At 50.9% G+C, this 27,852-nt stretch overlaps 7 protein-coding genes across 8 annotated transcripts; 3 read left to right on the top strand and 4 right to left on the bottom strand.

Moving 5' to 3' along the window:
* Window positions 1–547: 547 nt before the first annotated feature.
* J3458_003103 (uncharacterized protein) lies at window positions 548–5,043 on the top strand (the record flags this gene model as incomplete). The annotated part of the gene is made up of 6 exons (XM_066117584.1): window positions 548–550; window positions 833–1,292; window positions 1,393–2,045; window positions 2,158–3,222; window positions 3,320–3,475; window positions 3,563–5,043. The coding sequence occupies 4 exons, from the start codon at window positions 548–550 to the stop codon at window positions 3,130–3,132; spliced, it is 2,091 nt and encodes a 696-aa protein (XP_065977371.1). The 3' UTR covers window positions 3,133–3,222; window positions 3,320–3,475; window positions 3,563–5,043.
* Window positions 5,044–5,883: 840 nt separating this feature from the next.
* Window positions 5,884–7,286, top strand: J3458_003102 (uncharacterized protein; the record flags this gene model as incomplete). Its single annotated transcript, XM_066117583.1, has 5 exons — window positions 5,884–6,115; window positions 6,191–6,421; window positions 6,494–6,549; window positions 6,612–6,781; window positions 6,833–7,286. 5 exons carry the CDS (start codon window positions 5,884–5,886, stop codon window positions 7,284–7,286), a joined length of 1,143 nt encoding a protein of 380 aa, XP_065977370.1.
* Window positions 7,287–8,946: 1,660 nt separating this feature from the next.
* Window positions 8,947–12,595, top strand: J3458_003101 (uncharacterized protein). The gene is made up of 6 exons (XM_007811151.2): window positions 8,947–9,968; window positions 10,031–10,098; window positions 10,153–10,214; window positions 10,266–10,411; window positions 10,470–10,675; window positions 10,738–12,595. The coding sequence occupies exons 1-6, from the start codon at window positions 9,173–9,175 to the stop codon at window positions 11,299–11,301; spliced, it is 1,842 nt and encodes a 613-aa protein (XP_007809342.2). The 5' UTR covers window positions 8,947–9,172; the 3' UTR covers window positions 11,302–12,595.
* On the bottom strand, window positions 10,743–14,773 carry MEP1_1 (low affinity high capacity ammonium permease). Its single transcript, XM_007811150.2, has 3 exons — window positions 13,422–14,773; window positions 12,380–13,303; window positions 10,743–12,277 (listed from the first exon to the last, which is right to left on the bottom strand). Exons 1-3 carry the CDS (start codon window positions 13,489–13,491, stop codon window positions 11,718–11,720), a joined length of 1,554 nt encoding a protein of 517 aa, XP_007809341.2. The 5' UTR covers window positions 13,492–14,773; the 3' UTR covers window positions 10,743–11,717.
* Window positions 14,774–15,573: 800 nt separating this feature from the next.
* On the bottom strand, window positions 15,574–20,083 carry J3458_003099 (uncharacterized protein). 2 transcript variants are annotated; one of them, XM_066117582.1, is made up of 4 exons: window positions 19,698–20,083; window positions 19,394–19,603; window positions 18,545–19,323; window positions 15,574–18,480 (listed from the first exon to the last, which is right to left on the bottom strand). In XM_066117582.1, exons 1-4 carry the CDS (start codon window positions 19,776–19,778, stop codon window positions 17,058–17,060), a joined length of 2,493 nt encoding a protein of 830 aa, XP_065977369.1. In that variant the 5' UTR covers window positions 19,779–20,083; the 3' UTR covers window positions 15,574–17,057. The 2 variants fall into 2 exon arrangements, with proteins under 2 accessions (XP_065977369.1, XP_065977368.1); XM_066117581.1 differs by having other exon boundaries at window positions 15,804–18,480; window positions 19,394–20,083.
* A 221-nt stretch (window positions 20,084–20,304) lies between these two features.
* On the bottom strand, window positions 20,305–22,446 carry J3458_003098 (uncharacterized protein). Its single transcript, XM_007811148.2, has one exon. It carries the CDS (start codon window positions 21,795–21,797, stop codon window positions 20,355–20,357), a length of 1,443 nt encoding a protein of 480 aa, XP_007809339.2. The 5' UTR covers window positions 21,798–22,446; the 3' UTR covers window positions 20,305–20,354.
* A 129-nt stretch (window positions 22,447–22,575) lies between these two features.
* On the bottom strand, window positions 22,576–26,024 carry J3458_003097 (uncharacterized protein). Its single transcript, XM_066117580.1, has 4 exons — window positions 25,089–26,024; window positions 24,782–25,023; window positions 23,943–24,713; window positions 22,576–23,830 (listed from the first exon to the last, which is right to left on the bottom strand). Exons 1-4 carry the CDS (start codon window positions 25,162–25,164, stop codon window positions 23,417–23,419), a joined length of 1,503 nt encoding a protein of 500 aa, XP_065977367.1. The 5' UTR covers window positions 25,165–26,024; the 3' UTR covers window positions 22,576–23,416.
* Between the last annotated feature and the right edge of the window lie 1,828 nt (window positions 26,025–27,852).

Raw genomic sequence — 27,852 nt, 5'->3', positions numbered from 1 at the left:
CTTGGACCTTTAGACCTTTGGACCGTTGGACCACAGCCCACAAAGCATCTTACGCGACACGCCACTGCCGAGCTTCGACCTCCTCTTCCAAACTTGGATCCAACGCTAGCTTGACTCCATTCTCACATCCATCCCATCTCCGCCTTGGGACCCCTGGCCGCCTTCTTCTTGTCGCCCATTCAAAGCGCCGCCGATTGTGAAGCCTCTTGCCCTTTGCCTGGACACCGTGGACGCCGGCTGGGTTCTGCCCGCGCTACACCCCTCTCGCGGATGCATAGTTGGATACTAGTATACTAGTACTCAGGCTTTTCATGACGATGGTCCTTGTGGACCCTTAGCAAATCGAACCCCCTCCCTGGGCGAGTTGCAACACAACATTTGATCAGCCTACAATGCTTTGCGGCCTTGCCGCGCCTCATCTGCTCTTTGTGTCTCTGAGGCAAAGACGATACTTGACTTTCCACGTGCTAGTACCTGAGTCTTGGCCCATTCTTGCACAACTGATGCTAGTCTTGTCCAACACACCCCGTCACGCTGGACGACTACCATGGTAAGGAGCCCTTTCTGGTCTGTGTCCAAGTTCACGGCAACCCGCATGAGATATATCACTATTATTTTCTCTCCTTCTCCGTTTCTCATATTGTACACTGCGTTACCTAATTATCATTTGGGTGTTCCAATTCCTTGTCTGCCCTCCTGCTCTTGTACTCCACTCGGTGAGGTGGAAAGTATCATAGCGTTATCCCTTGTGATCCAATCGTATATCTCATAATCGACCATGTTGTATTTCTTTTGTCTTATACCAGAAGCACTTGGTTGACTCAAGATATAGGAGCTCACACGGTCTATAATTCACAAGCGTCCACAGCGACATGCTGGCATTGGGACGTCGCCGCTTGCACATCAACCGACGCTTTTTTTCTCAGTCGACCCTTTTCAACAGCTTCCTTTTGACTACAAACCTCCATTTGACCAGGACAGCCTGTCACATGGCCAAAGTTCTAGCTTTGAAAGTCGTTATACACCCCAGTTGGAACAGGCACCAGCAAAGCGTCGAAAACTTGACGCCAACACCAGCACCATGCCGCTGAGATGCTCCTCCACAGAGTATCAGGGTGTCTCTCAGAAAGCCTTACCCGTGAACTCTTATGAAGCGAGCGGTAATGAACCCCAATCCATCTTGCCGAGATGGGCCCAACCAGTGATACCCACTTCCCAGAGCTTGGCTCAATTTCCCAGGCGAATGGCCGAATTGATGTGTGGTGGCTGTGGCGGCGATGATCAGCCTGATGGTATGAGATATTCCCCCCTTTTTCTGTGTCCTATTTACCCACGTGGCCGTTTGAATGTGCAAACTCATTAGATCCTGACTCTTACTGTTATGATAAAAAGACTACTTCTCTTTGCCTCATGCGCAGCCTGAAATGTATGAATCAAGAAAACCATACTCTACGGAAACGCATTCGATGAATGGAGCTCAAGTGCTACCGGAAACCACTGCGTTTCCTTTGATCGACGCGAAAGACTTCAGTCATGGAATCTTTAGCGAGGATTCAGTGCACGCCACTTCAATGCATGCAACATTTGCTCAAGAAATTCAGCTGCAAACCACGCCAGAGCTTATTCAGGATGGTTTCATCTACACCCACAATACTATATTTCCTAGTATTTTCGCAAATCAACTTGTGAAGCAAGAACAGGATCTTCTCAGTTCGCCTGTGTTCGGACAAGGCACCTTGGTACGGAGCGAACAAGTCCATGCCAGCTATGGATTAAACCCACTAAATCCATCTGTTGCACAATCGATACAACAGGCAGACATCCCCCCCTTCTTGATAGTGTCGCCTGGAAGTCTCATCGATCCTCTACATCAAGGGTCTTGGGCGAACACGAATATGCATGTTCAACAGTCGAACTTTGATATTCTGATGCCGAACCAACGTGGCGGAAAGCGAGGCCCATTCCGTGATCCTAACCTTCGGGAGCAGACAGCTCAAACAAGAAAAATAGGATCTTGTATCCGGTGCAGAATGCAGCGAATAAGAGTAAGTATCTCTGTCATCGCCTATCTCCCATCTTGCAAACGGGTATTGCGTGGTAGTGCGGGACGAAATCCAGATATGAATAACTTACCAACAATGGTGCTCGAATCTTTAGTGCGAACATAACCCAGATGAACCAGGAGGAGCATGTCTAACCTGCAAGAAAGTTTCCAACACAAAAGCAGGCAGGTTTCCATGTCTGAGATACAAAATTACCGACATTCGACTTTTCAAACCCGGGCAAGTTCCAGGATATGAATGGACACGGCGGTGGAACAATAACATATCTGATCCGATTCAAAAATGGGCATCACCTGATGTCAAGTTTATCCGCATCTCAACGGGCTTTTCTACAAAGTGTATCGAATTGAAAGTCCGGAAATTTGTGCCACAAGAGGGCGACAAATTGGAACGAACGTGGGATTTTGAAGGAAGAAAGAGGTCGGTGAAAATCCCGCCTTATGCTTTGATGGATCTAGATGACGGAAAGTCAGCATATATGCCGCATATTCGAGATGCTATGGGCGATACTCTGCAATATGTGGCTGAGCGCTCCTGTGGTTTGTTAAAGAAGACGTATATCCAGGCGTTCCGAATGTACCAGGATCCATCAATTCCAGAGGACTGGAGACAACTTTTCGATTGGACCTTCAGACTATGGGTCGCTGTTCGACTTTCAACAACCTCAGAGTTTATTGTCGGCGAAGAAAAGCTAGGCATGCCAGACAACATTCTAGACAGCACGAGTCCTCATAGTGGCAAGATTCCCGTTCCGCCAGTCCTTGGTGCACAGTTGGACCTTGTCTTGATTCATCATATCCAAACAAAGCTCAGGCGCGAGTTGCTGGACAAGTTACAAAAAATGATTCTGAAGAACAAGCAAAGTACATGGTTTGTCACGTATCTGGTGACCCTCATGTTGCTGCACAATGCAGCACTAATTACGGCGCATGACGCCGCATATGCTCGGAAGCATGGAATTAAAGTAAGTAAAAAGGGAAAGAGGGAGATTCTAGAGAGAAGGAGTCTCCCTCAGCCCACGACGGGAGGTCGTCTTTTTGGACCCCGGGCGCCTTTCGCAAGTGCCTGATCAGACTGTCGAACATAGCCGAGACTTTGCTAACGATTGACACACAGCGTCGATTTGCACGCGAGGACAAAGTTAAGGAGTACCATCTTGGTAAGACATGAGATGCCGTCTCTTTCCACCCATGTCCGCCTTGGAACTTTTTTCGTGACAGTTGCTGACGAAAGGCCATTTTGTTGAGCTGTCGTAGGCGCAAACATTCTTCTGGCTCATTTCCACTACTGTAACAAGGGTTGGTATCCATTCTCGGAGGATTGCAAGGACCAGGATCTGCGGACACTTGCAGATCTAAATGACGACAAGATTCGGTTTGTGCATGCGACGAGGAAGTTTGCCAGGGAGCACAGTGAGTCCCACTTCTACCCCCAAGGCCGTGTATAATGCCGGTGAACCAGACTGCTGGGGCGGCGCTAATGCGCGTTGTGATACATAGAACGAGAATGGGACAAACTGCGTGAACAAGGAGCTTGGGAAGATGATTACTTTTTTGTTAGCCAACTGTTTGAGGAGAACTGGCATCCCCGGTCTGGTGCATAGCTGTTCCCGCGTTTGGCGTGGAAGCGGTGAGGGAGCGAGCGAGCACTTTTTGCAAGTACTCTCCGTACGTTGCAATTTGATGAAGCGAGTGAAGCGCTAGAGGAGGATACTTGCAGACAGGCAGACATGCAGCAAGCCCAAAATGGAAGAACAAAGTACTCCTTGCCTTGGCAAAAATTCTTTTCCTATGGCTACTTTCGCCGCTTACCCAACATACAAGCCAGAAGTCGTCTTCATTCAGCCATTTTCTACTGGATATGACGGATTGAATTGCAAAGATGCATCCAAGTACACGCACAGGACTCGGCGGGAAAGAAAGCAGAGTGAGCGGCATATGACACATGTTGACACTACCTGATTTAGGGCTCCGGACCGGGGCAGGGAGTGAGAGATCGTATTGTATTGATGGACAGTTAATTTCCGGTAGCGAGAAAAAAAAAGAAGCCTTGTTTCTTATCTCTTCTCTCGTTTCCGTCTTGACTGTCGTCTTATGTTGTCTGTCTATCTGCAGCCTTCCGGCTAACAGCATCCATATTCCCTACATCTGGCCACCTGACCTTGAATCTTGGGATGTCCAGACCTTGTTCTATTCCCGATATGCTGGGAGCTGTTAGACATGGGACGGAAGACTGGATGAAGATGCATTGCCGATCATTTTCGTACGCCCTGTATCTACACAATGACTGAATATGCGGCGTAAAATGGGCCCTGAGTTACGGGACACCACATGTCGCCGTATTTCGATCGCGAATCTCGTAACACGTCGTGTGACAGACTCGCTTCTCGTCTTATCTACTGATCACATCTCCATGTGTCTCCGTGGGGGTTGTCCCATTTACCGGGGAAGGATGGAAATACAACCCTGGGCTCTTGTGTGAAGAAAAGGGAAATGAAGACAGAGGAAAGAGAACGGTGAGGAGCTCCACATGAGCTTGAGCATTGAAAGAGAGAGAGAGGGAGGGGAAAAAAAAAAAAAAAAAAAACTGCGCCCGCCGGCGGCTTGTCGTTGTTTGCGCCCCCGGCCGTGAACGTCGTTTTCAAGAGAGGGCTATGCGGCTCCCGAGGTCAGCCGAAACTTGTTTTTGGCGCTTGACAGTCTGGGGTGTTGGACCAGGGACCAGGTGTGATCAGCCTGCCTTGGGATGTTGCGTGGTCTATCCAGCCAGTCCCTGTCCGTGGCCCAAATACTTCGTCTGGTGGCCGGGTACCTAGCATTTTCGCAACATTGAATCGTCGGCACTCCAACCATGTAATCCAACCTCTAGCGCCATACTCCATCCTCGTGCATTGCATTACGCCGCGTTCCGTCCCCTAGGCTCGGGTCAAACATCTTGCCTCCCCTTGACTAGATGTATTTAAACCCCCCCCAGTCTTTCCTAAACATCTCCATAAAGCAAGATCCACATGTAAGTTGTCCGTGGCTAAGTAGTAAGGATTCCCTGGAAGGCCTCAACGCAATATGATCAATTTCCAGCCGCTTGAGACGCCACAAGCCCTCTTCGAACGAGGGTGCTTCTCTACTGAATGAAGCGGGAGATCTTATACCAACCACGGACGCCGACTTCACCACTCCGTCCGTTGTGCCGTTTTCTTTGCCGCCTCGTAGTCGGGTTCCCTTTTCAATAAACGCCCTCTATACCATCGAGTCCCGAATATGATTGGTTGTGTGTTATTTTAAGACGGTGAATCAAGGCTGAGGACATCGTGATGCTCGAAGCGGGCCGTAGGTACTTACCCGCCCGCCACAATATGAGTACATGCCGGCTTGCGATACATATGCGCGCACCCGTCGAATTCCCTCTAATACTGGGTCTGTAAGCTCAAGCAAATGCTATTTTTTTTTGTGAGTAGTAAGTGACTGAACGTAGGAAAAGGGGGTATGTATGTTTTATGCAGACAAACCCGTATGATTCGGACTGTCCCCGTACACATGAAGATACAAATATATAGACATAGATACGTACACCCACACACACACACACAAACATATATATATGTGTATATGTCCGTTCGGCCCCTTGGTTTTGCGAGACTCGATATCTTTATTGAGATTGAAGCATCTTCCGTTTTTCTCTTCCAATTTTGCCATTCATTGACGGAACTTGATAAAATTCAATCGACGGGCTATATTTTCGGACAGGTATAATGAAGTTGTCATATCACGTACCTAAGAACAGTCTGCTAACTATCCTTATAGTGTGACTGAATCAAGCACCAATGGCGCCTGAAGTAAACGGACCGGTGGTCGGACCGCGAATCGCCCCCATCCACGATGTTGCGTTCCCAGCTCCTTTGGTCGAGGCTTCAGGACTTCCAAATGGATTTCCTGCCATGCTTGACTCGCCTTTAGCATGGTCAGGAAGACAGCTCGAGAGCGATTCGGACTATGTGTTCCGCCTTGAAGAGGCACACTTGAATGAGATCGACCATGCCCTCCAGGAGTTCAAGAGTAAGCCGAGAGAACCTATCGTCCAATCGAGGAAAATGGAAAATTGAATCGTGATAACTGACAAGAAGTTGGCAGAACTTGGCTTGGACGGAGACTTGGTTTCGACTCAAAACTTTGCCCTACCCACTCTTGGCCCAAAGCTCCTTGACTTGCGACGGGATATCTATTGTGGTAAAGGGTTCGGCCTTGTCCGTGGTTTGGATCCTCAGCGATATTCGGTTGAAGATTTGACCACCGTCTATCTGGGTATCCAGTGCTACATAGCAAACCTTCAAGGAAGACAAGACAAGAAGGGAAACATGCTCGGTAAGTGAATTTCGCTGCATTGAGGGATCATTGGCAGTAGTGCTTAGACTCTATCACAAGTTCACATCATAGCGGACAATTCAACCAAAATGAAAGCCTCGCACCATCGCCATTCGACTGAACCTATTGTAAGTGTAATAAGATTTGAGTTGCTTCTTCAGAAAGACTTATTGACTTATCTCGGCTGTAGACCTTTCACAACGAAGAAGCTGGAGACATTATAAGCTGGCTTACCAGAAGTACTGCGGCGTCTGGCGGAAAGTGTATTCTTGCTTCCGTATATACCGTTTACAATGCACTTGCAGCATCGCGCCCTGACTTGGTGCGCGTCCTTGCACGGTCTGACTGGCCATTTGCATTGTAAGTACCTGAAGCGGCTACAAATCCCATTAGCAGAAAACTTACACTCAGTGATGATAGGCCACGGTTTCAATGCCGCCCCGTCCTATTCTACCATGACCGTAGGATTATCTCCAACTTTGGTAGAGCCGCCTTGCTGGGCAGTGCAAGCCACGTTCGACCAGACCGGCTTCCCAAGCTCAACAGCATCCAAATCGAGGCTCTAGATGCTATTGAGAAAATTGCGCGAGCGACGCAACTCGAAATCACTACGCAGGCCGGAGACATTCACTTTATTAACAATTTAGCTGTTCTTCACCGGCGCGAAGGTTTTGTCAACGGGAGCTCCACGACAGAGAAGCGCCATCTAGTACGAATGAGGCTTCGTGATTCTGAGATGGGATGGAGTATCCCGAACGACCTAAAGGACGAATGGGTTGAGACCTTTGACCCAAAACTAAACCGCATGTGGCATCTTGAGTCGATGCCGGACGGCTTCTTTCCCTTGCGATCGCAAGCAAACTGAAATGATGACGTTTGCGAAGACGCTGTTTTGACCAACGGCATCTTCCCAGATTTAGTCATCTAGCAACTTAGTCACATGATGTATTGCGCATAACAGAATGGCAATCCCAGATGTGAGGAGAATTCGTTTCTGCGACCTTGGAGCAAGGTTTCGAAATTGTTTGATTGTGGGCTTGCATAAAACTGGAGCAAAAGCTGCATAAGCGTCTTGTTGAGTGTGTTTGTACTGAGGCGTATTGGTGTACCCAAGAAGGTGTGTCTTTTCTTTTGTCTTTCATTGCTACCATCAAGTCAGACACCTTGCACACGCATACTCATTGTACGGTGCGGTAGAATTAGAACTGCCTGGCAACAGGTGACTAAGATAGAATCAGCAAGGTATATGTCAAAATGAATAGAATATGTGTGTTGTCCAACCTTTATATTGCTGGCTGTCGCGAGCCTACTTCACATATTTGAGCTATGACGCGGTGTGGAAACAAACCATAATTTCGTGCAGGATAACCCTATACGGAGTATTCCGTATTGTATTCGGAGGTCTTACCAAGAATGCCAGCCAAATGGCCAATGAGTACTAGGTGTGATGGGCATTAGTCGGCTGCATCATGAATGTTGGCAGCCCGCTCATTACTGTTGCATTTCCTTGTCTTAAATGCATAGACTAGGACTATCATGTGACAGAGTATGCAGAGGTCCTGGAACACAAGAAATCGACTTGAGTGGCCGTGGCATTAGTGGTCGTAATAGTGAGTACCAATTGGTGCTACCAGGTTCTGTGTTGCAAGCAGGTTCCGAAAATGGTTCACCAATTTCTGAAACGTTGTGTTACCCTGACCAGGTTTGACCACATATTCGGGACTGTTTTGATGCGCCTGTGGCTACTATGGTTTGCGTCCACGATATGTTGACTCACGCCATATGCTGCCTGGCCACGTTCTGAAGAGCTCAGCGTATTCATGACCCCCCATGGTAGGTAAGAACTCTTGAACCAGTGACTCTTCAAAAGTCTCGAAGCTTCGACAGACCCCATCCCAACTAACCGAAAAGCAGCTCTTTGTAGTATCCAATTTTCCTAGCTGAACAGATATACTAGGGTATTTCAGGGAGAATCCTCCGTATGTCTTGCCGCGGGCAGCCAGCTTAGGACTTGCTTTTTTTGCTGTGCTGTCGTGCATCCCTTGCAACCACCCATTCATTGGCAGCGACGCCAAAAGGCACTACTGGATGTCAAGTAATGGCGGTGAGACAAAACTGACTGTGGCCAAGTTTTAACCAATTCCTTGTACTTCAAAGAGTTGAGAGGCATAAAAGATCCTGGAGTCCCTATTATGATATCAAAAGCTAGTCCGTGCCTGCGGCGTCCTGTTCCATATGTACGAGGCCTGCTTTGGTACCAAGAGGTCGGAATGCTGGGCGCAAGCTCGAGCCAGCTCAATATGTCTAGGCGAGCCATGCGGCGGGGGTCAAGTTACCCGACTTTGCCTGGAATATGGAGAGTACCCGTTGGCGTGGAGATCGATGCACGCATGCGGAGCTACTGTAAGTTTGGGACGCCACAGCCAACCGTCTGCCAGGATCCAACTCCACCCGAGACCACCTGGATCTTGCTGGATAGCGAGCTTCGTAAAGAACACTGTATCGGACCCCTTACTCCACGGAAGCCTCCGTCTCGCGCCTCGCATTGTAGCATGCCAAGTCAGCTCAATCGAAACAACTGTGGCTTGTGTTCAGCCTTGAGGACGTGGGCACTTACTTCACAGGTCTAGATTGTGTATCTTGCCCCTAAACTCTCAGACACGCGCATACGTTCAAGCTGGGGGGGGGGCCGTCCTTCTCTACCAACATCGTGCAGCACCTGGCGGCACAACCAACGGTGGGAGTGTCATAATGGCGTCCATAACGCGGCCCAAACAGCCAGGGAATGAATCAGGGGAGTACCGGCCAGTGTATCAAGATGACGACCATGACGGATCGGAGGGTGGTGTCGGCGATGGTGATGCTTCCCCCAGTGACGGCGGCAATATTGGCCAAGGCCAGGATGTTCGAGAGGCATATCGAGAAGGAGATTTTCTCTCGCGGCCTTCACGATCTGAGAATCGCTTCCGAGTTGCAACGTTTGTTCTTGCCGCGCTGCTAGTTATTTTAGTTGGGGTCAACGCCTTCATGGCGCTGCCGTTCGCCTTCAAGGGAAGGAACGGCTCTTGTCCCTGCCGCACAAAAGATGTACCTCAATACTTTCAGACTTCCCCCGAACTATGGGCCGGCCCTACGCCAACAGGACGACCTGCTTTCATGGCACAGACACGAACTTTCGACCCAACCGCTACCTACGTGCCAAATGAGCCATTGCAGACCTCCATTCCTATCGAGGGGATGGGCTCGGGGAATGACAGCATCTTCAAGATGATGGGCTACTTATCCCCCTACACGCCTTCTCCAGGGTTTGGCGTAGACGAGTTTCCACTTCCTACTGGCGCAGAGATTCTTCAACTTCAGATGCTCTCTCGTCATGGATCACGATATCCTACGACTGGATCCTCGGTTGCCCAGCTTGGGCAGAAGATTGCCAATGCCTCGGAGACATTCAGTCCAAGAGGCCAGCTCTCGTTTCTCAGGGACTGGAAATACCAACTCGGTGCAGAAATTCTTGTGCCAAAGGGTCGCGAGGAGCTCTTTCAATCAGGTAAGAAGTTGATATGGGTATCGGGAGCCTTGTCGTTAGGCTGACCTGGTCTCACTCTACAGGTGTTCTACACAGCTACATGTACGGAAGTCTGTATAACCCGAACAGCAAGATTATTGTTCGCACAACTGTAGGTGCTTGACTGTGTCATAGTATTCACGCTGCCTTGGGCTGATGATCGTAGACGCAAGACAGAATGCTAAAGTCTGCCGAGAATTGGATGGCTGGGTTTTTTGGACTGGAGTGGTGCGCTTTGGATCAATTTTGTTCTCAAGTTCTCATGCTAATCTCGCATAGGCCCAGAAATGCAACCATTGAAGTCATCATAGAACAGAAGGGATTCAACAATTCGTTAGCCGGGTCATTAAACTGCCCAAACGCCAACACCAAGTCTCCAGGAAATGAAGCTGTCAATACATGGATACACGAGTACCTCAAAGATGGTAAGGCTCTCTCATCGATAAGCTATTCGCAAACACACCGGCCTGACGCACGATGTAGCCCAGACACGATTCCAGTCCATGACAGAAGGGTTTACATGGACTATTGAAGATGTTTATGCTGCTCAGACCATGTGCCCATATGAAACTGTTGCTTATGGCTTCAGCAAATTTTGCGACCTCTTTACGTATAAGGAGTGGCGAGACTTTGGATACTCTACTGATCTATTTTTTTCTTCTATAAGCGGATTCCACAGCCCAACGGGGGTATGTACTGCTTTGATTCATCAACATTGTCAATACTTGAGCTTTTGCTGACGGAGGCGTAGAGAGCTGTTGGCCTCGGCTATCAGCAAGAAATCATGGCACGACTTAAAAACCATACTCTGGGATACTCTGGCTCACAGATCAACGTCACGCTCGACAACAATACCGAAACATTTCCCTTGAACCAGAGCCTTTACTTTGACTTTTCCCATGATACAAACATAGTGTCAATTTTGACAGCCTTTGGACTCAGGCAATTTGCCGAGGAGCTGCCTGCCAATGACTATCCCGGAGACCACAACTTCACCATCTCACATGTGACGCCGTTTGGAGCACGGCTCGATATGGAAATCATTCAAACCCCCAAGCCGCTGTCTCCCAATCGAGATGGCTATCTCCGAGGTGTGAAGACAAAATATATCCACTTTGTCCTGAATCAGCGGACGCTACCCTTGGGCAAGAGCTTCCCCGAATGTGATGCAAGCAGGAGGGATGGGTGGTGCGAGTTAGATACCTTCATTAAAATTCAAGACGGCATGGCAGCCAGGGCCAACTTTGATCACGCTTGCTTCGGAGATTACCCTGCCGTAAAGTATGGGGAGGCGACTGACGGTGTTCCGCCGTAATGTACTATACAGCTTGGACTTCTCTGGCTGAAGAAGTGGCCTAGTCAGTATATGCACACTACTTTCCCCTACTGTCTTGATTAGTTTCAAACGTTTCTTCTTTTAATATATGCAGGACACGGCCCATGGGTGGAATTGGTTGTAGCTTATCACTATTTGGAGTCTTCACTTTTCGACTTAAATCAATCCGTAGGCATACTTAATAGATCAATGGTATGTGCTGTTCATGTACATACATGCAGACCGCTTTTGCCTGTGCTCATCTATAATGCTGATATCCTACAGCTGATAATAAAAATCAAACCATACTCCGATGCCTGCTATCAAACTCACATGTTGACAAAGCCTAAAACCCAAAAGAAAGAGGAGAAAAGAAAAACGCCTTCCCGTATGCAAACTCCAGACCGAGACACAATTTACTCTCTCTTCTCATTGTCCGATACCGCGTGGTCGTCTCTATCAAACTGCACAGATGAAGCCGACGACTTCTTCTCGACAGGACCATCAGAAACACTCATGGGACGCACCATACTGGCATGTTCCTGAATGCCGTGTTGAGGCTCAATCATTCCGCCATCATGAGCAGGCTCCCCACTGGGAGGACTCCAAGCCAAGAAGTCCCGACGAACCTCAACATAGTCGTATGAAAATTCGCCATGCTGGTCGTCATCCATACCGAGGAGCTCAGCTTCCTCCGAGGCACGAAGCTTCAGACCAGGGACGACGTCGATAATCTTGGCAATAATAGCGGACATGACAAAGGCGTAAGCAGAGGCAGCGACGATGGCGGCAATCTGCCACCCGAGAAGCTTGTAGTTGCCGTCGATGAAGCCGCCGCTGGCTCCAGTGTTGACGCCATCGAGGCCGATGACCTTGCCAGTGGCGAAGAAGGCGTTAAAAATGAGGCCAACCATGCCGCCAATGCCGTGCTCGGCAAAGACATCAAGTGAGTCGTCGATACGAACAAGGAACTTGACTATTTGGCGGAAAAAGAGAAAGGTTTGTCAGCTGTGGTCCACAGTCTTTTTTTTTTTTTTTTTGAAAAGGTAAACATGCAAAAATTTTGTCTCCAACATACTCTTTGTGCCAAAGTTGCAGCAGATGCCAGCAACAACGCCCAGGGCAATGCTTGCCCAGGGGTCAATGAATCCGGAGGCAGGCGTAGCAGCAACAAGGCCAGAAATCGTGCCCGAGCACCAGCCAACCATGGACCACTTCTTGGCCAGCCTAAAGTCAAGCAAGCACCAAGTCATGGCGGCAAACATGGCGGTCAGACACGAGTTCCAGCAGGCCATGACGGCACGCAGGTTGGCGCCAAAGGCCGAGCCGCCGTTGAAGCCCAGCCAGCCGAACCACAGAAACATGGTGCCGAGGGTGATGAGCGAGATGTTGTGCGGACGAAAGTTCATCATCATCCTCTCGTTGCGGCGGCCCAGCACCCACGAGTAGGCGAGGGCCGACACGCCGGACCCAATCTCGACGGGGACGCCGCCGGCGTAGTCGAGCACGCCGTTCTTGTAACCCCAGCCGTGGGCGTTCCACACCCAGTACGCAAGAGGGCAGTAGACCAGCGTGGCCCAGAAGAAGGTGAAGACCATGCCGGGGATGACGCGCCCTCTCTCGGCGACGGCGCCGACGGTCAGGGCTGCGGTGACGGCGCAAAACATCATCTCGTAAAAGGAGAAGAGCAGCGCGGGGATGAGCGGCGACCCGACCGACGGCGTGGCCCAGACGTTGATGAGGCCAAAGTGCTTGAGGTCGCCGATGAAGCCGTTGTTGGACGTCTGGCCAAAGGCGAGCGAGTATCCCCAGAAGTACCACTGGAACACGATGACGCTAAAGGACATCATGACGACCCAGAGCATGGAGAGGGCCGATTTTCTCCGCGCGAGGCCCGAGTAGAGAAATGCGATGCCGGGGACCATGAGGAGCACGAGACATGATGAGATGATGATGAAGGCCTGGTCGCCCGCCTGATACCACTGGTTAAGGTTTTCGGTCCCTATTTATTCACGAAAACATGGTTAGGATTTGTTCCATCAAATTTTTTTCCTCATCCTTTTCTGTTACAAGAAACGGCTTCGGAAAAGGATGCTGCGAAACGACAAGTCGGTACATACTTGAATCACCGCCAATCTCATCGTTTGTGCCATTGAACACGGCGGGCGCCCCGAGATGGGCGTATGACATGTTGGAACGAAAAAAGGGGAAAGGATGTCGAGAGAGATTCAAAACCTTCAACCAGCAGAAGAATTTCTACGCCTTGCGCTCGTTATCCCGTCTCAAAATCAGACGTGAATCAGAAAAGTCGTCTTTCTTTCCCGGCCCCGAGTTTCCCGTTTTCTTCCCCAGGGCACCAAAATATCAAAACCGCTGATTGAGAACCGCCGCGTCCGGATTTTCGCTTTACTGACGATGAGGAGCACACCCAATGGCCTCCAACAACAAGTTACGTATATCGAAGTTTGTAGAGTTGTTAAAGCGAGCAGGGAGGTTTTGTAAAGGCGAGGCAAATAACCAAAAACCAGGAACAGAACCACAAATCAGCCACCGGAGGGAAGGGAGGGAATACTCCCATCTATATAAGATAACTACGGCCTACTACTCGGTACAAGTAAAGGGCTTAGGCTAATCTTTTCTTTAATCTCTATTGCTGGAGAGTCATCGGAAGTGCTGTCTGACAAGATAACCTAGCTTAGTCGATATTGGGTTCTGGGGACAAGCAAGTACATGGCAGAATGGGCAAGTTGGCCATAGACGGCGAGGTATAGATAAGGACATGAAAGTTACCCAAGCTGGCGGCGCGTATCCCTGCTCGGGGGACAAATCCGATGAATGGGGAGCCAAGAAGGCAACTAAAAGGCGTTCCAAGGACCCGCTTCCTCGGCAGGGCCAATTAGCCTCGGGCTATCGGCGCGAGCATTTTCTATTTTCTTCTCGGCGGCGCATGTACGGAGTAGGTTGGGTATTGGAGACGAGGACACGGCCTTATCGTGGGGTGCCGAAAGCGGAGGGGGAGTGCGCGCAGTGGAAGGTGCTGCTTCATTGCTCCTGCTCACGCTTGGGATTCCGGGGAACGCATCTGTTGCGAGTGAAGCTTTTACAAATTGTGAGAGTGCTTTGGACGTGATTGAGAACAAGGGTCAAGGGACGTGTGATTTATGACAATACTTTTTTGGTGACACCACAGTCTCCGGTTTCTGTCGTTGCCATCCCAACCATCCCAACTTGGACATTGCACTGCATCGGTGCGCATGACATGATTGTCCAGCGTCTGAAATGTTATGCTTAATTTTCCCTCTGTTCCGATGTCCTTGGGCCCATTGATAACTCGGATGCCGGATTTGCTTTTGCCTCAGCCCAAAGCAATCATTGACAACAAGTGTTGACTGTCAGTCGAGTATCGAGAGATCGACGCCTGTCTCACACCCCTGGACGTCGACTTGCGATCCCGAAAACGTCCGCGACCAAGCCTTGTCCAATATCAAGAACACAGTCAGAAGCTAAAGGGTCTCTGGGGTCTTATCTATTTGGGGGCGTGAACCTTGCACCTCAAGACCCGTCCGTACATATCGTATGTATATGCACTCCGTTCCTCCGTCCCGGCACCACGGAGACAACCAGGTGATAAGCCCAACCATTGCGCAAAAAAAAAAAAAACCCTTGGCCAATACAACGACGTCCAGCTCTCGCAATGCGACAATGTCTTTCCGCACAGTCCCATTCTTCGCGTCCATGTCTCGGGAGACGGCAACGGGTTGATTTACATTTCTTTTTTTTTTTTTTTACATGTGAGAAACCAAGCAGCGTGGCGACCAGCCCCACAGCCGCCGTCAGCCCCCAGTGCACAAAGGCTGCTGATAAGCATCGCCCGGCGCGCCCTGATTGGTTCGCCCCCCTCGGTACTTGGTGCTGACTCAGTACGCCCGGCCAATCACACGCGTCCACTGCCCACGAATCTCTGACAATAGGCATCACAATCTATTACTGGCCCTCCTTGGTCATCACTCCTTCTGCACTCCCGCTGCGCCAAAGCTTGGCTTCTAGCCCTGGAGCAAGGGCCCATCTTGGCGTGCCCCAGGTTTTTACATAACGCGTCGAGGCCGGCCTTTATCGCTATCTGCAGCCGCGCTCTGGCCAATCGCCCGTCAACACACCCCGACGTTTGAGTTTGCTGGATAATACTCCGTATACCACCAGGCTATCTATCTGTAGTAGCTTCAGCTGCGCATGCCAAATCCATCGACGAAGAACCAGCGCCCTTTAAATTAATGAAACTTTAGGTGGGCAAAATGCGTCGTCCTTTGACATGCCGCCTAGACCATGGGGTTTGTGAATCGGCCACTCTCATGCCGCACCCCCTGTCCTTGGACGTTGGGTAGCTATCAAGATATCCACGAGTCACGACGACTACGGAGTACGATCTACCTCTTTCAGGTTTCCTTCACACTGGCGGAGACTCCGGTCTTCGCAGCCCCAGAATACTTGCGGCATTCATCTCGTCTAGCTTGTCTTGCTCATCTTGTTTGTTCTTTGCTAGTCTGGCTAATTCCTGCCAGTCATGCGCAATGACGAACAGCCGTCCACCGCAACGGCGTTCAATGTTCCTGCAATACGACCGCCGGCACACCCCATCCAGTGTCACATGGCATTCTTCTTCCTCGTCAGACATAAAGCCGTCCAAGATACGAACCAAAAAAGGGAAAAAAAAAAAAACATTTAGAGTCGCAACTGCACGCCCACCACCAAGAGGGCACGGCAAAGTTGTTTCGGCAACAAAAACTCTATACTCTGCCGCCATTCGTCCCAATGGCCCTCCACAAACTCTGTTCTCCAAGCAAAGCACGGCCTGGTGCTGCAGAACCTGCCCTGCCCCGTTCCAGAAAAGAGCTGCGTCAAAGAATTCCCCATCCCGCAGAACAGACCAAATTGTTCGCCGGAAAGGAACAACGGCAACGGCTTTTACAAAAAAAAAGAAGAAGAAAAGCCGTTTCTCACCCCGTAACATCCGACATCACATTGATCCCGAGAAAATGTCGTCCAGCCCGCAAAACCCCCCTTACTCTACTCCGTCCCAAGGGCGCGGGCGCCAGGTAATATTGCCATCCTTATCGCCCAATGATATCCCAGGCCATCGTCCCCCGTCAAAAAAACAAACATGCCGAGCCCGGACTTGGGAAACCGCCCCAAACCGGATCTGCCATGTGGGAAGACCCCACGACCACCAAGCGTCCATGCGTCCTTCACGGAACTCTCATCTCCTCTCCATCGTGCAGTCGATACAAGCTCCCCGACAACCTTAATCATCACGGGAGCTCTACAGAGGCAGGTGACCCTTTGGACTGAACGCTGCAACTTTGACAGATTACAAGGTCTGGGGAATGACCGAGTCTGGCAGGTGCCAACGCACGCCTATCTCCTAGTTAAGACGGGCGAGATCTGGGGAAAGTCCCGAGTTCCGTTGGTACGCGAACACAGCAAAGGGTGCGTCAAAGGTGAGAGAATAAGTAAGCTTTGAAACTCGACGACACCAAAAGCGTCCTGCATGGGCCCATTTCACGGCCCTTCCTAGCAGCCCAAACTGTCACCAGACCCTCCAACGTCTTATAGTAGAGGTATTGATATCCAGCCAAACCTCCCATAATATGCGTCATGCTGCGAATAAAGCATCCTGGCAACGCCCATGGAAGCAATTGTGCTCACTACGCGGCCCCCGCCCCCCTGCGTATGCACAGATTCCGTTTTGCCCCAGCACCTCAAAAGATACACAGCTTTCCCGTCTGTTCCTCCCTACTAATCTCGTACGTCAAGATATCATGATTTCTATAATGCAGCATCAGTCTGTACCGGCGTGGAACTGCCACTCGTCGCGTCTCATCCACACCTCCCAGCACACCATCTTCTTGGACCGGCCCTATGGCCATGCCATGGAGGGGACGTTTGCTGACCCTGAATACCGCCTCGTCCGATTGCCTGGGCAGGACCCAGTCGACTCGCAGACCGTAATGAAGTACACCTGCTAATTTCTCAATCGGGTTTACGAGTCGCGTGGGAGTAACAAGTAGCACTCTGCCAATTGGGGAGCCGATAACCACTAGACATAGTTCGGGGATGTGGGCCACCATGTTGAGTCGGCTTGTTGCGCGGAAATGCGGCCTCATGGCTCGGCCGGGTGTCAAGCCCATGGTCAGGGCGTATGGACATAGGATTCCTAATTCTGGTAGCCCTCTCTGGCGAGGTTTGTCAAGGGTACGCATTTCGACATCCTTTTCATACAATCGTAGCATGTGATATCGTTCTGCGAACTTCCCTAATCCGGTGACATAGCCGGCCGTGTTTTCATTATACTCTGTGCCTCTCCGGAGGAAGTCTGTGAGTTTGCCTATGCGTCGAGGTGCCTCGAGGACTTTGCCACTGTGTGGCATGTAAATCATGTCGAGCCGCACAGGAGCATTTCTCGGCCGTAATTTCAGACACCGTGAAGATGGGGGCGGGAAACGAGCGTGGTCATGTAAAAAGCCTTCACTTTCAGGCTCTGACGGAATCAGGGAAGCAAATGGATCTGTAAAGAGATGCTGCACAGGTAGAGAACTCTCTGTGGGGTTTGGGAGGGCGGTCAACACGGGCTGGCCAACCGGCAGCGCAACATTTGACGTATGCGGAGCTTGTATTTCCTCAGCCTGGTTTGCCAATGTTGATGGGATATCGCTCTGTGCTGCGTATTCTGTGGCATAAGTGATATCGTAGAGCATTTCATCATCATTTCCGTCGTCTCCCCCAATTTCCAAATCTTCACCAGGCTCAAGCTCGTCGTCAGAGTTGGTTTCTGCGTTTTGGCCGTCGTCTGCCTCGGCGCCTTCACCAGGTTCCGATTCGCCAGGCTCAAAGGCCTCATCATCACTCACATCGTCAAAGGCAAACTCATCGTCGCCCATGTCTGCGGCCAATTGCACATTTTGGGGGGGGTCGTCCACACGAATAATGGCATTTCGCAACGGAGGTTGCGTGCACGGGTTGTCAGGGAGGTCCCGAATAGTTTTGGCCAAGTTGACCATTGGATGAGGACCAGCTTGGAGTTTGGGCACCATTTCCAGGTCCTTGAGTTCGGCACCTAGAAGCTCCTCTTCAGAACGGACTGCTAGAAAGCTAGTGTTTGGAAGCGCGAGAATCCCCCAGCCTCTACATGCACCATACGTGTTAGACAGAACTGTGACCATCAAGTTATGGAAAGCGACCAACGTACCGGGATGTTGCCGGCCAGAACTCCTCACTCTTTAAAAGTGGGCTAGTCGACGGCATGACTCTGATGGCGGCTTGGAATGCTTTCCAAATATCGGCTAGCCACATGGCACCCTTGATATCGATAGCACTGATCTTCTCCGCATAGCCATACTTGTCATCAACGAAGCTGATATTTGGGATGTTATCCGCCAAGGGTCCCAATGACACGACTATGCGCCAATTACGAGCGCGACGACGCACATGCGATTCCACGCCATCGCAGCACGCCTCACAGTCGCAATTCCGACTCGACCTAGATCCGTTGGTGGCCAAGGCCGGCGCAAACACAGTTACTTCGTACCGGTTCGAGCTGACAGCTATAAGGCGAGACTTTTGATGCAGCGCCAATCCCCAGGCTGAGATGCCAACGTTTTCGTGAAAGAAGGGCTTTGGTGCATTCCCTGCGTTCAGAGATGACACTGAAGCTCGACGTTGCTTTGGCGTTGCAGAGCTGGGTATCTCGGACTTGGCGAGAATGTACTCGACAACGTCCTTGGTATAAAATGCAATAACATCGCCATCGTCGTGACATGTGAGCACGACTTCCTCCTGTCCCAGCGACCCAACAATCATATGATTGATGGAGTGGGGAGACGTGGGATCGAGATAGCCTCTAATCTTCAACGCTGCCTGACTCGGAGACGTGACAAGTTGGACATCAGGATGTTGGGGTATCGTTTGTTTCGGAACGCTTCGTGGCACGTAGACAAAGACCCTGCCGCGGTATGCAGAAAAATACAACTAAACGACGCCAGGTCAGCTTCTTCTGACGACTTGGGTACTAGTTTGTAAGTCACGGGTGTCGGCCAACATTATATTTCTGCGACAAGGCAGTCAGATTATTTCTGTAGGCCTGCATGGTAGGCACCAACTTATAAATCGAGTTTGCAGGTACCGGATGATCTTCGTGTTGGTCGCCCTCCGAACCAGGCCAGTTGGTTGGCCATTCCATCCCTGCAGGATGTAGACCCAACGAAGTGCGCTCGCGGTCGAGAATGGCTCGCTTGGCCTCGTCGCCAAACTACGTCCATCAGTCAGCGTCATGGTCAAGACGGGGGGGGGAACCAGGTGTCGGGTGTCAGTCATCAGGTTATCTGCTTTAATGAACTACATACCCGATCCGTCGCCGTCTGCGCATGGCATGTTCCTACCGTAGCAGGTCGAAACAGGCGATGCTTTGCCTCTGAGCTTTCCATGGAGGAGGGCTAGCGGTGGCCGCTGCTGGGCCGTAGGAGAAATAGCACATGTATGCGTGGGGAGACGGACGGCCGTCGCCGGGGATGGTGGCCCAAAGCGGGACGTATTTGTGTCTTGATTGCTGCTATCACCAAGGGGCAGGTGGCGACAGCAAAATAGGGAGGGAGTCCGTCCAGGATACAGTGTCGGGCTCTGCCAAATATCGATTTGGTATAATTCAGATCGAGAATTTTTGGGAAAGGCACGGGTATAAAACGTTGTCTATTTTTTGGGTGATGATGGTCGGTTCGAAACGTGGTTCGAGGTTCAAAGTCGGAGGTTGTCGTCACATGGCCTTGTGCGAGATGGCCATGGCGGGTGGCGGGCGGCGGGGTGGGTCTGAGCTGTCACTGCCCGCACTTGAACATTAGCTCGAACCAGAGAGAGGAGGGGCTATGAAGGCGGCATTGACAAGGTCCGCCGAGGGGCTGGCGATTTGTGACGCCGCGAGGAACCAAAAGACTTGCAAACTCTGACAAAGATTCACGTACATAGACATCAAGCGCTAGTTAGTTCTTTCAAATAACCCCGTCTCCTCACTCCCGCCTCATAGCCTGCACCATACTCATCATCCGATAATCAAGCACAACACCAACCCAGTCATCGTCCACCAACGAATAGCCCTCGCTCTCGTTCCCGCTGGGCTTCCTCGGATTCAACGCCCAATAGCCAAAATCGGCATCCACCTCGCCCAGATACCTCCACAAGTTCTTCCAGTATCGCACGTCGCCCACACTCGCCGGCACCCTCGGTGCGCCAATCTCGCCCACCCAGACGGGCGCCACGTCCCCCTCGAGCAGATACCCCCAGTGCTCGCGCATGCTCTCACGAAACGATTCGTATGTCCGTTTGGAGAAGCGACCTCCCAGACTCCCCCATCCCGACCAGGCGTACACATGCGCCGAGTACACGAGCCTGTCGGCAATGTCCAGCTTCACCGGCCTCCTCCGCGCCCCGCGCAAGTCGTTTGCAGATTCCGTCCCTTCAACCACCACGAGCCAGTCCGGATTCATGGCCAGCAAGCGATTCCCACAGCGCTCTGCCGCCTCTGCCCACTTGTGCCACGGCATCGTACCCCAGAGGCCTCGCACCTCGTTGCGTAGATCAACGCCAATGACGAGCGGGTTGTTGGTGAATCTCGTCATGACCGTCTCCCAGTTCCGTATCCACTCATCCTCGGATTGTGTCACCCTGCAAATGCCCAGGAGATAGTCATTCGCCCACGCCGCGTCGCACGGGTTCGCACCGCAGCACCACGTCGCCCTCGTGATGTGATTATTGACAATCACAGCGATGCCTTCCTCTGTCAGCGTTGTCGTGACGGCCTCGAGGACATCCAACGCCCTAAGCCCCACGAGGTCCGCGTTGGCCCCGACCAACTTGGCGTCGATGACTGGGTTTTTGGAAACCAGCTCATCTGCGTAGGGGAGTCGGACGCTGTTGAAGCCTAGTTTCTTGATTGTTTGAGCAATTACTTTGCGGTGCTGCATGTCCAACCCTCCCGGGACGAACAGCTCGTCGCTTGCGCCGTACCAATTTATCGACGCCAGCTTGAACCTCCTCCCCTCTGCGTCAACGATATGCCGGCCCTTGGTGCCAAGAGGCAACGTGTAGTTTGTAATCTGGGTGCGTTCCAGGGGTGGCGGTAAAGGTTTCTTGCCAAATGATATCGACTCCATGTCCGGGATCCAAGTCGCACTTATAGCTACTTCTGATCTGTAAAAGTATCCAACAAGGCAGCCCAGGAGGACGACGACGGCCAAGAATATCCATCTTCGTGGTCTCCGTGACACAAGTCGCAATAGTGGCCATACCCTCTGCTTCCGTTTCATCCACACAATGGCGTCGTCACCAACTTCGCCAATACCTAGAGCTTCAATCCTCGCCGCGGCTCTGGTTGCAGGCAACGAGAACAATGTAGCTCCGGCTGCGTCCTTCTGTCGCCATGGCCATCTTGAGAGAATCGGTTCGCTGCCCATGCCGCATGTCCAGAATACGGCCCAGGTAGCCTTAACCCCCGGCCCATTCTAGCGGGTAGACAGTGTGTAGTATCAATCTCAAGCAGGGTAGTTGGGCACGCGACACTCAAATGGCGTAGGGCAAAGCCAGTTGCTGCCAAATACGACGCCAAATCGTCAATGGCGGAAAGAAGGAGAGATGGTTCTAAAAGTCAAATTGATCAATTCAATAACCTTTACGTCTGGGAATCGAGTCTCAAACGTTGCGAGTCGCATTCCTCCAGGCCCATCCGGATCCGGCGCTCCCGTGCCGCCGTTGTCGATCAATCAATTGCTACCACGGCACGAACCATGACGCCTTTTTTTTTTTTTTTTTTTTTTTTTTTGCTGACGAAAATGAAAGAAAATAGACATTTACGTATGTGCGAGTACATCGGCTCGCAATCCAGTCCCGCGTAAGAATAGACAAGGCAGAGAAACAGAAACCACTCTCAGGCAGGATTTATATTTACTCAACCGTACCAAATGAATATGAGTCTGAGGCCCCAAAAGAGAGAATGCATACCACCCGACCATTGCGATAATCCCGTTTTTGTTGCTTGTCTATTGTTGTGTGGCTGACTCCTGAGGTAGGCGAGGGATCTGATGCAAGCACTTGCGAAAGATTGCGTGTCATCTGTCCTTTACTGCCGGGCTTACATTCTCCTGTTAAGGAACTACCGCCGACTTGCGTCTGGTGGGCTCATATTCCTAGCATGACCTGGCTCCAGTCACGCGAGCATCGACCCAGCATTTAGCACGACTTGTCTTTTTGCTCACGATGCCAGATGCTGGCGAGCAGACATTGATGTCATCGTCCTTGTACGCTCTTGCTATATCTGGCATTAAATTCATGTTGCAAAGCGCGAGAAGCCGCCGTATTGGTGCACAATTCAGTCATGGTCAGGTCGGCGCTTGCCTTTGTCGGCAAGCCGATCCAAGATTGGACGAAAATGCCAACAGGACATTGAATCGACTTGTATACTATTTGACTTTTTGTTCAATTCCATCTACATAGTGGGGCAAGGGCTAGATACCAATCTGAATCGGCGTGCCGTTATTTACACGGCAGAGATGTGTGCCCGCCCCTTGAATCGCCGGTTTCTTTGCCCACCGCACCTCTCTAATCTATGCATCAAGATCCCCGGTGCAGCCACCCCTACCCTGTGGCCATCAAGTGATATTGAACAAGATGGTTTCTTGGCTTGCTCATCAGTCTCGGGTCGTGGACTTTGCGTAAGAAAGAAGCGTAACGACCATGACGTCACGCTTTCCATTGCAATAGGTTCTTACAGCAAGTAGCATTTTATCTTGACTGGACCAAGTCATGTCTCCCCTCTGTTCTACTGCAAAGGGGGCATCAAGACCTTACGTATTAGGACTTGGCCCAGTAAAGTCTTGATCTCTAGGCACCAATTTCGGCGCTCTCCGGATATCATTCCGGGATAGTGTTTGTTCGAGTGGACAGACAATGCGTCCGCATGCGTCTCTAGGTGACGGTGCCGCTTGCGTTGTCTCTCTCGTAACGGTCCGTTAATTCATCAAAAGTTCTCTTTCATAGGCATAAACGACGCAACAAAGAGAACTAAATTGTATGGACATTAGATTTTGTTCATGCCGAGCGGGTTCATGTCTTGATGGTCGGGTCTTTCGGGTCGCTCAGGTCGCGCAAACTTTTCCTGGTGATCCCACGAGGCTGTCTGCGGCGCTCGAGGACTTGAAAATGATCTCACGGGAGCGTTGTACCGTGCCGTCTGGCCGAAATAGTCGGGGGTTCGCCGTCCAGGCGGTGGCGATTTTACTGGAGAAAGTGGTGTTACCACAGCGCTAGAGTCCCTCGAGAGCATTTCGTACGAATGTGAATTGCGTAGGTCTTTCTTAGCATCATGGCGAGCGTCCACGGATACAAACTCTTTCTGTCTGCGGCTGCTCGGTAGGAACGATATGAACAATTCGTACCAGCCGGTAAACATGGAAAAGCGACCCAATAAGAACATGAGCCAAATGCCGTTCAACTACCCCAACATGTTAGTCAAAATGCAAAAATCTGAGTCTGGCTAATACGCCAAATTTGCCGGAAAAGGAAATAACAAATGGGTACGGTGATAGACAAGGGAGCCAACGAACCCCCAATAACAGTAACACGGCCGTAACCGTGGCTTCGTTAACGATAATGGAGCCCGCATATTTGAGACATTGATTTTTGTCACCCCCTGTACCAATGAGGCAAGTTACCCAGTCTTTTGCCACGCTGGGGTCGTTTGTTACCGATTGCACAACGTTGTCTTGGAACACGAAGATGACCGAGAAGAAGATGACATCAGCAATGATGATTAGGACGATGGCAATACCGCGCCATTGTAAAGCGATAACACGTTTCACACGACGATAAGCTTGGCGAGGGGACACCGTTCTGACGCTGCTAGTGTATGCCGGGAGGCTTGACCCTTCGGTTGAGGCAGAGTTGTCGTATAAGGAGGCCAGGTACACTTTGACACAGTAGCCAAATGTAGCGAACGTAATAATCACAGTTGCGCCAGCAAAGATGAGGAGCGGGATCCACACATCGGCGAGACTATTCTTGTGATTGAGGTGGCACATTGGACCAAATCGAAAAGAAACACCGCTGAAGACGAGCGCCAGGGTGATGCCGAGTAAGGGAATGCCCCAGCCGGCAGCCTGAGCAAAGATCATGAAGCTTCGTCCAACAAGAACCTGCCAACAAATCTGAAGGTGGAGGGAAAGTGATCGTAAGAAAGCCCACATAACACCACACCAGCCTCCCAAGAGGAGGAAACTACCAGAGGCACCGCACACCTTATTGCTTGACATGCTATGGGGAGTAATCTCATCGTAACACTGGTCGGGACGAGCAGCCAGAGGAATCACGAATCCAAGCTGAGAAAGTCTAATCAGTATCTGACACGATATCGGATGTCAGGCATGTGAATGACGCTCGAACTCACATTCATCAGCAGAACTCCAAGAGTTAAACAGACACTCAGATAATGTCTATTGGTCTTGTCCACGGGAAGAGCTGCCCAAGAAGCAAGCAGATACACGCAACATATGGCGCTCACAGCCGCTACCCAGTTGGCTGCCACGGTCATAGATTTGAAGCTATCTGGATAAATCCAGTCCGTCATCGGACAAGGAAGGCAGCATTTCAGGTCATCTGCAACCCTCTGACACAGCCGGCCTTCAAGGTCTATTCCATGTTAGCGAGTATACAAGAGAAGTACAGGCTGGTAGCAAGTGGTCCGAGTTGCATACATCCTTTGCTGTGTAAATAGAGGTTTGAGTCGACAAATGGCGGTGGGCACAAATTCACGCCCGTTAGATTGACCATCTTGACAGGTTTCAATTCTCTCCTAGAGGACCTTTGAAGTCTTGATATAAGTAAATTGGCTGGGGCAAGGTTGGCGGCTTATATTAATTGGAGTGCAGTGATAGATATTGGTCGCGGTCCCAGACGTGATGTATCATAGCACTAGCGATATTGTACTATGCGTACGCCCGCAACGTGTTCAGTAGCTGGCGGCGAAATTTCGACAAATTTGGGTGCAAGTATTCCAGAACAATTATCAGACAGCCCTTGATATGTAAAAAGAAAACAAAAGTAAGAAGTACAGCCAGAATGTGCTGAGAGTAGCACATATATAAACGCCGAAGAAACCACGAGGGTGTTTACAACCCTATAGTCACAGACATGGCTCCTTTGATATACGGTTATGTGGACACTGGGCCAAGGTGACAAGAGCTTCGACTTCGAAGGGCAAGTATTCGTTGTAAAAGAAGTGTAGTAACAATATAGAAATAGGACAAGGTAAAGCAACTCGGGCCTGGTGAAGTCTGGTAAGCAACAGGTGTGATGGGTGGAGGGCGACATAGGACTAGTTATAAAGTACTCGGACGTTTACTCCGTCTGTGGGAGACAGACTCCCACAACTTTTGGCTGCTCGACATCAAAGTGGGCGGCCGCGGGCGTGAATCTTTGAGGTGTCAAGAGTCAACTGGTGTTGTGTGGGCGGGCACTTGCAAATATCCCGGTCCCTAGTTCCCCGTCTCTTGCCCCCCTGGTCGACCAGCCTGGACTCTTTTTTTCCCTCTTTCTCTCAAGTGCTCTCTCTCTCTCTCCCCCTCTCACACTCTCACTGGGCGTCGCAGCCCGGGGGGCTCAAGACGGTGCTCGAAGTAGCCAGTCGAATTGGCGATGCGGGCTAGTAGACTTTTGGTGACCATGGCGGGAACATTGTCTGGATCGACTTGTCTGCAGGTGGTGGACTTGATCCCTGAATAATTGGAGCCCTCGGGTCGGTTTGGTTTAGCGTACACGAGGCCATGCACTTGAACACCTTGGGTGACCAACCCCTGGCAGGCAGTCTTCATGGGCTCCTGCAGGGGCTATTTACGTGCCTGGGCGGATGTGATGGGGGGGCAATGGGTCCTGGGCGTCCTGGCTGAGGTGACGAATAACATGGGGAGGCTTGACCTGCCACCCCGCCAAAAAGTCTTCATATCCACTGGAGAGATGCTGTCTTGAAGATGCTCCAGCGCCCCCGTTTATGCGCCAACTAAGTTACTCCGTACCAATGCTCGTCTTGCTCGTCTCTCGGGCACACAGGTTGCGGGCATGCCAACACGACAAGCTTTGTCAGTGCAATAAAATCGCCATGGATGGCCAGTTTGGATTGGAGGAGCTTTTGATGGAGCCGAACGAGAGGAATACTCCGTAGGCGATTGATTGAACTGATCGAGGCGGGCCGAGGGGCAGCATGACCTCCAAACAAGCAACAAGCCGGCTGCAGCTCCAAGCCCCTGACAGGACAAGGCAGGACAGAAGAGTCTGGTGGAAGCACAAGGCCGCACATGGCTTGTGCTCCAAACGCGCCTGCAATCGCGCCTCCAATCGCGGTGCAACATTCCATGGCGAAACCAAGCTTGCCATGGAGTGACGATGAGGCGCGACGCCATCTGGGGAGGTGCCCTGACAGACTTGGTAGCCTCAGTCGAATTAAAAGGCCGATGCTTCCTTCAGCAGCTAATCGCGTGTTTTAGCCGCAAAGAATGGAATACCATGTGTATTGGGTTGTAGGACAAGGAACAAGGAGACGCATGCCCGCATTTCAATAAATACAATGTACACGAGCATGGCGCGGTAGTAAATACTATCGTATTCCGTATAGCGTCAACATCCAAGAACCAACAAATATTGGCAGCAGGCAATCAGCATTGTGCAAACAGCCGGAGAGCAGACTGGAAGGATTTAAGCTCGTCTTGCAAGGCCATCGAGACGAATTTCGAGAAATCGGATGTCGTGAAGTTGGAGCTAGCAGGAAGGTGCCAAGTCTGCCAAGCACCAGTTGAAGCCTCATCTGGCTCGATAGATAGAGGGCGGCAGCTCGGGTGTCTTTACGCCTAGGCCAAACTGGGACGCCGCCACAACATTCGTGCATGGCATTCGTGCGCAGTGCAGTGTAACCACGCGGCCCATGTCGTACATTGGTCAATTGGTGTAGGGTGTGTTGGACGACAGTTGTGGCCTGTGTCGATGAGCACCAGTCCTCATCCAGCAAACCTTCAACGTCCAAAGTCTCCGCTTCGTTTCTGTACAACTGACACGGCAATCTGTGGATTGACAATAAATGGCTGGCTTTATCAAGACCCAGCAGAAGTGGCAAACATGGGGTCGCAGCCGTCAAGGCCTGTGCTGGTACGACAACAAAAAAACCGTTGTTGGTTGGAAACTATCCAATAGTAGATACCATGGTGGCTATTCCGTACACGGGTCGTCATCAATTGCTGCCAGGCAGGTAAGTAATCGTAGTCAGTTATGGCTCGGCGGTGCTATCCCTTTGAATGTATTAAGGTGCCGCCTTTGTATCTACTCCAGAATACCCTTGTCGAGTATTTCTCTACTTAAGTACCTAGGTACTTATACTAGCTAGGCCTATTAAGCCTAATCAAATACTGCCAAGAGGCATGTACCAGGGATGATTAAGGGTACTTTTATCATTATGATCAATACGTGAGAATA

This window comes from Metarhizium acridum (genome assembly GCF_019434415.1).
Source record: "Metarhizium acridum strain ARSEF 324 chromosome Unknown scaffold_13, whole genome shotgun sequence".
Lineage (NCBI taxonomy): Eukaryota > Fungi > Ascomycota > Sordariomycetes > Hypocreales > Clavicipitaceae > Metarhizium > Metarhizium acridum.
Note: the sequence above shows the minus strand (reverse complement) of the source record. Positions and strands in the feature narration are given on the sequence as shown.